The 7,037-nt window shown below is 36.9% G+C and overlaps 1 protein-coding gene across 1 annotated transcript in view; it reads left to right on the plus strand.

The window, feature by feature from the left end:
- Nucleotides 1-6,819, plus strand: part of LOC309381960 (26S proteasome non-ATPase regulatory subunit 11) — a 30,525-nt gene extending 23,706 nt beyond the window's left edge. Inside the window, exons 9-14 of the mRNA XM_081933332.1 lie at nucleotides 1,397-1,459; nucleotides 2,683-2,808; nucleotides 3,558-3,593; nucleotides 3,955-4,006; nucleotides 4,335-4,477; nucleotides 4,579-6,819. Of these exons, the coding sequence (XP_081789458.1) occupies nucleotides 1,397-1,459; nucleotides 2,683-2,808; nucleotides 3,558-3,593; nucleotides 3,955-4,006; nucleotides 4,335-4,477 (420 nt within the window). The 3' untranslated portion in view covers nucleotides 4,579-6,819. The remainder of the gene's footprint in view (nucleotides 1-1,396; nucleotides 1,460-2,682; nucleotides 2,809-3,557; nucleotides 3,594-3,954; nucleotides 4,007-4,334; nucleotides 4,478-4,578) is intronic.
- Nucleotides 6,820-7,037: the final 218 nt, after the last annotated feature.

Genomic DNA, 7,037 nt, shown 5'->3' on the forward strand with positions numbered 1-7,037 from the left:
GCTAGAGTTACTGGTTGCTCTGTTTTTTATAATTTGGCATGCTGCCCTTGGCATTGGGTAAGATAATTTCTGCTCAGGGTAATGGATTGAATGCACTCCTTTTTTCATCCTAAAAAATGCACAGTTGATATATCTGAAAAATGCCCCTCAAAGTGCCCAAAACATGGAAGGAATTGTAATTGATTAAATGACAACAAAATAATTTGATATGCTGCCACAATTGGTTCTTTTGAACAGCAAACAGCACTTTGAAAAATAGCGGCTAAATGCTAGAATATAGTAATAGATTTTCTAGTAAGCCATCACCCACTATTAATTCTATTAAAGTGTAAATTTAAACAGCTTGATTCATTTGAATTGTATAAAACTGTGTCTGTTTAGATTTCTTTTGAGCTGCCCACTGCTAAGTGGCAGTCTTCTAAGCTTCTGTGGAAACTGCTAATCTATCTGCAAGTTTTGCCCAAGAGTTTCAAAAGCTGTTTTTTAAGGAGTCCATATTCTTGTTTATAGAAGATTAATATTCGAAAATAAAAATTACTGTTCGGGCAGTCAGTAGGCATTTTCTGGCAACAACGTCTGTTCCATTTGTACGAATTGTTGCTTCAGGATGAAATCTAAGGAAGCATTTTGATCACCTCTTTCCTTGTTTATAAGAGGAAGACAGCTCTAGAAAAGCTTGCCTTTCAAGTTCTGTTTCCAAATCCCAATTCAGATGGTCATATATATTTGAGGTGTGAATAAAGTAAGTAGATTTGTCTTGTTAGTTTTATTTACATTTTTTGTCCAGCATAATCATTTTGTCTTCTTGATTATTTAGGTAAATATGGACTTCTTCTGTTGCATAGGGGAGATGATTTTGTCTTTTATCTTCAGAGGTTAAACTGGATTAAATTCAGTATTTCAGGATAGTATAGCTATCTGATCTTCAGTGGATAGTTAACACTGAGTAACAGATTTAAATTAAATAAGGATAATGTAGATAAAATGAGAAAAAGCAAATAGATTGTCCTGCTGGCTCAACAGAGCCAGTTTCCTACTTCCAGTCCTAGTTTGCACTTCTGTATTTTAATGAGTTTTGATCCCAATGGATGGATTTGAGTTGCATTGACTCCTTGGATGCTTTCAGGTACTTCATTATCACAACCTAAATCTCCGTTTCCACATTGAAGTTATTTTGTCTGGATATTTTCAAAAACATAACGCAATGCTTCTGTGATTTAACAACTGTGTGAGTTAATGAGGGTAGAAGAATTAAAGCAGCCGTAGTATTTTGATCCAGGTATCCTTCCTGAATTACATCCTATCCAACTAAATCAATTTTCTCATATGCGAATACAAGCAATATTACTATCTAAAGGCTCAGAAGAATGTAAGTATTGGCTCTACTGTTTTACAGACAGAAGCACTGAAATGTGTAGCTCAAGCCAGTAAGAATCGATCACTGGATGATTTCAAAAAGGTAAGCAGCTATAATAAGGAAAATGGGTTGAATATCTTTGGATTAGGTTAATTCTTAGACTTAGAAAAGGCACCTCTACACTGAAAAGGAAAAAAGTGGGGGGGAGATGTCTTCCCTATACTCAGTTTTTGGGTCTTCAAGATACACTTGCTTAAGTTATTTGAGAATAGCCTTAGACAAGATGGGCTGGATTGTTTGCAAGGTCACATTTTCAGTTGCTTTAAGTCAAAGGTCTGATTTCTTCAGAAGGTGCATTTTAGGTTGCAGACTTCTTCATTGAAAGTCAGAAAAATCAATAACTTGGATCCTGCTGTTGTATGATAAGTCAAAGCATGTGACGTGAAAATATTCTGAAGATAAACCAAAGCCAACTAGAAAAACTCTTGGAACAGAAAAAAAATTGTAACTTCTGTTGCTAGGAAATAAAGTACTATGTTCAAATATTGCCTTCAACTTTGAAAAATGTATATCTCTTATACAGATATATCTTGAGAGAGCGCTGAATATCTTGATTTGCATAACTAATCAGAATTCAGGCTCATTTACAAAATTAAATTTCAGTTTGATTAGGGCTACTTCTGTATGAGAAGCCATTTGCAGCCAAAGTGAAAATGATGCTTTTAAGAAAGCGTGGGAATGTTTGCTATCCCTCTTTATATCTCCATAAAAAGACGGCAACAGATTCATTGATACCTACATTCCCTCCAAGGTGCTATTTTTGCTTCAGTTCTGAACAAAAATGCATCACTACTGAGGAATACCATAAGGTTGCTGCAAGAAATGAAAAGACCAAGTGCCTAATGGATGCTCATAGGTCTGTGTATTTTTAGTGAATGTTATTTTCATTAGATAATAATTTCAGTCCTGTAAGTAATTTAAAAAGAATTAACAGTTTTTAATCATATCAAATATTCTAAAAATAGCTGCAGGATCCAATCTGGGTCAGTGACCGGGATCAGAGGTTTAGTCTTCCTAGCTTTTGTACTTGTGCTGGAGCCCATTCTCAGGGAACCTCTCTGTATTAGGAAAAACCCCACACACATTTCAGTAGGAAAAAGTTCTTTGAAGATGAGCTCCATCTTCAAGTCCCCATCACAAGTCCAAAAGCTCGGTGACTGACCCAAATTGGATTTGCAACATTATCCTAACTTCAGGTAGCCTAGTCAGAATGGTAGTGAAATAGCCTCTTGTATTCAGTAATGATTGAACTTGATCTTCTACAGGCACTGAAAGATTATAAAATGGAACTCAGGGATGACCCCATCATCAGCACACATTTGGGCAAACTGTACGATAACTTATTGGAACAAAACCTCATCCGGGTTATTGAGCCTTTCTCCAGAGTGCAGGTAAAATGTTTCTGTAGCGCTACCCATGCCATTTTTCTGTTTCAGTTAAGTCATGGTTTTGTCTCTCTTCCCATTAAACTGGGCATTAAAAGTTTATTTTAAAACATTGACATTTTCACATAAAAGTAATCCAAGATTTGCTGTACATCTTTTAAATCTGTCTTGTTGAACAAGTTAGAGTCTCTTAATTATGTCTTATTTAGCCAATTCTGATTTGCCTTCCTTCTGCTTCTTTTGGATGGAGTACAAAATAATAAAATAATTTTGTTTAAGCCGGGGCCATTTTGAAATTTTCTGTACACAATTTAGGACTATAGTACAGAAAAAAAAAATCGGAAGGTTCGAAGTTAAAATTATGTAGAGAATAAGGAAGGTAAACTTGACAGGTCCATTGTAATATCCATTAGTAAGGAGAAAGCATATATTAAGTCTACAACAAGCAGAAAATACATGGAAGAGACTCAGACAAATACCTCCCTAATTCACATGAACATAAAAAGGCAAGGAGGTATAGCACAATCAAATGTGTAAGATTCTGTTGTTATAGCTACTCTTAATAAAAGTTGTTTTACCCTTCTGTGGAGTGGATTCTTGACCTGGTCTTTCTGGTAAAGCCTATAATTTCATACAATCAATTGTGTGAATGCAGTGGTAGAGTCAAATAGTGTGAAGATTAACTCCATATTGACTGTTTCTATAAAAAAAAATAGCATTACCTCATTGTGGCTCCATCTTATTTTCTTTTGCAGATTGACCACATATCTATCCTTATCAAGTTATCAAAGGTAAGAGCTTAAATATAGTTGCCTCCATAATGCTATTTTCAGTCATTTTTTGTTTCAATGTCAGTTACAGTTGGGAGGGGGGAATCACACTTTCTTCAGCAACAGAAGTGATAAAGTAAGAAATTCCAAATTCAATTAAATGAAAAGAAAAAAGAACTTAGAAAGCCTGAAATACTGTAACCAGACACTAGTAGAACTAAGCTGTATTGCTAAGCAGATATTCATGGGTTGAACTGTGAGGATTTTGGCAACTCTTTCTTTGAAATAAGTAGTGGAAAATAACTTTTCAAGGGAAAAAAGGAAAGCATTGTTCTAAGCAAGGAGCATTCTCTCACTTGAATGTTTCCTGGTTCAATTTCAGGCAGATGTGGAAAGAAAGCTCTCTCAGATGATCCTGGACAAAAAATTCCATGGTGAGTCAATTCTCAAGAAAAGAGTTTGTTTCTGCCCTTAGTAATTAATATTTGATGGTATTTCTTTCTGAATAAATATGATGTACCTCAACAAGCATTAACAATATAATATAGATTGAATTATATTGAGGAATTCCCACAACTTGTAGGGTTTTTCCTTTATCTTTAAAAGTTTTGCATTTGGAATCTAGAGTTGGGGTATGATTTTTATTTATTAAATACATAATCCTACTCTGGTCCTTTGAAGTCTGTCAAAATTAAAGTAGAACATTCTGTATTGGAAATATAAGTTATCCAACAATCTTAATTGAAACTTTTCTCTCATTAGGGATTCTTGACCAAGGGGAAGGTGTCCTGATTATTTTTGATGAACCACCTGTAGACAAAACATACGAAGCTGCCCTGGAGACCATTCAGAACATGAGTAAAGTAGTGGACTCATTATACAACAAAGCCAAGAAGCTAACATAGGTGAGGAGGTTTTTACAGCCCATGGTTAAAACTGTAACAGATTTTACAGAAGGATTGTGCTATTGAGTGATATGTCTCCATCTTTTTTGTTCCCCTTGCAGAGTTGAAAACTGTTGGCTATTTGCAGCGTTGGTGCGTGAAACCTTTGGGGGGGTGGAACAAAAGGCTTAGAAGATGGTGGGGGTTTTTTGGGTTCCCCATGCCCCTTTTGCTCTCCTCCTCACTCAAAAAGTTTAAGACAGCCTTCCCCAACTAAGTGGCCTCCAGATGTGTTGGAACTACAGGTCTTTCAATTCCTAATCAACATGGCCAGGAATTCTAGGATTTGTAGTCCCAATATATCTGGAGACCACCAGGGTAGGGAAGGCTGTTTTAAGACTTCCTCATCTGATCCATCTTGTCTATACAATTGTGTGTTCCAGTTTCCATGTAACCTTTTATCTGCTGAACTTTGTACTGGGATGGGGAAATAATGTTAAAAAGAAAAAAGAAATGTTTCAGGGGTGGGGGGAAGGGAAGCAGTGGCAGCATCCTAAATAAAAGGAGTGATGCGTATGCTACCTTTAAAAATGAACCTGCTTTTCATTTTCTTGAAGGTGGCAAAGGGATAGGCCAAGATGTCTTGTAAGTCACAAGAACCCAGCCACACAAAATTCCTGCATAGAAATTGTTTCTTGTGTGCATTGTGTCCAACATGATTGTCCACAGGTGTACATGCACTGGGTAATCAAGGTTGATTACTGCATCTAAGCATGTGCCCAAGTAGCAAATGTCCTTGAGTGCATGTTGGTTTCCCACAAACTCCCTCCATAGCATTGTGTTCTATGTAGGAATTTTGTCATCTGTGAAGGGTAAAATTAGAAATTGGGAGCTATATTAACTTTGTGTTCAGAATTCAGGAGTCAGAGTGGCTAAGCCACATCAATGTTCACATTTATTGAAGAATCAGTTTAAAAAATATTAAAGGCCTCTGTCATCCTTAAGTGCCCCATCAACAATTCTAAGGCCTTATCACATGGGGCCTGCTTAAAATACGGTTTTCCATAATGGTAAAAGGGCAGAAAATAGCCACTCTTGAACAGTGGTATCGAAGGTTTCCTGATTCTGCACTGCATGCTTTTTTTTAAAAGGCTAGAATGTACTTGCCGTTTAATTTTACAAGATATGCCATTGAAAGTACAATTGAGCTTCTGTTCCTAATTGTTGATTTAAAAAAAAAACAGTAGATGGGTTTTGATGGAAGGCTGGTTTGGGCCATCCAGAGGTATTTTTAACCTTTGTTCCATTTCCCGAGCATCAAGAATAAAGCTGCCCTTTGAGGGTGAGGGCATGGCTGCATATTACACTACCCATGTGGCTGCTATCTGAAACTGCATTCTTCTGTTACTATGCCAGATACCTAAGGGGATTTACTGAAGAACAGATTTCCTAAATTTTACCATAATGTCATTTCAGCAGTGAATTTCCTCATAGTCTGTGTTAAGAATCAAGCAACCAGTTGCTCCAATACCAAATTAATCTGACTACTAGATATAATGGTGGAGCAAGTAATAATTATTGAATTTTTTGGCATCCTGTCTTTTACAATGGTAGGAGGGATCCCCTGCCTGCTCCACTATTACTTCCAGAAAGCAATTATTGGCCATAAACATTTCATCAGGGAGAGGGGAGAACGTTTCAGAGGCAACCCTGCAGCAAAAGTAAAGCAGCCTTCTAACTCCTGGTGCCCACAAATTACCTTGGAATTCAACTCCAGTAATTCCAAGCTGGCATAGTCTGAGGAGCCGGGGGGGTAGGGTTGGGGGTGGGGGATACTAGAATGAAGGAGACTGCTGTAAATGATTTGCCTCTTAAAACTGTCTCTGTTCAAATCTAGAGGAACTTTAGAGTGGTGGTTTTGTGTGGGAGAGAAGGCACTCTTCACCCTGGTGTTTTGTCATTGAATAATATAAAGTTTATAGCTGTTGCTTGACATACGAGTAGTATAACCTTCCACATCATTGCCCTCATCTTCCATTTTCTTTCCCTGCTTTCTCATAATTATTTAGTAAGCTTGCTTCTCCTACGCCACAATATTTTTGCATACGCATGACATCTCTTAACTGGCTGTATCTACCCCTCTTTTTTCATGCTGCTTTTCTCTTTATTTTTTCTTTTTCTTTTGTGTACTTAGCATTTTTAAAGTTTCATTCTGTGTCAGCCAATTCAAATGTTCTGGGGAGAGGTGGGTTTGGGTTTTTGGTTTTTTGTTGGTCTTGGGGGGAGGGTTTGGCACCATGAATTTCAAAATGTACAAATGGTTCACGCTAACACACACCAGGTATATCTGATGTTCAGATGGCATACAAATAAAAAATATTCTTTTTCAAAAAGAACCTGTCTGTCGTCATTGCCTACAGAGGCACAAATGTAAACTCTTGATGGTATCAGTGGCATGGTGACTCAGTCCCTATCATTGTTAATCTCCATAATACAAGTTACCTTAGTAAGATTGTTCTCTTTACAATTATTCATTACTAAAACCAGTCAATCAGATTATTCACTCCATCCTACTTCAGGT

The sequence above is a fragment of the Natrix helvetica genome (assembly GCF_964273705.1).
Source record: "Natrix helvetica genome assembly, chromosome: Z".
NCBI lineage: Eukaryota > Metazoa > Chordata > Lepidosauria > Squamata > Natricidae > Natrix > Natrix helvetica.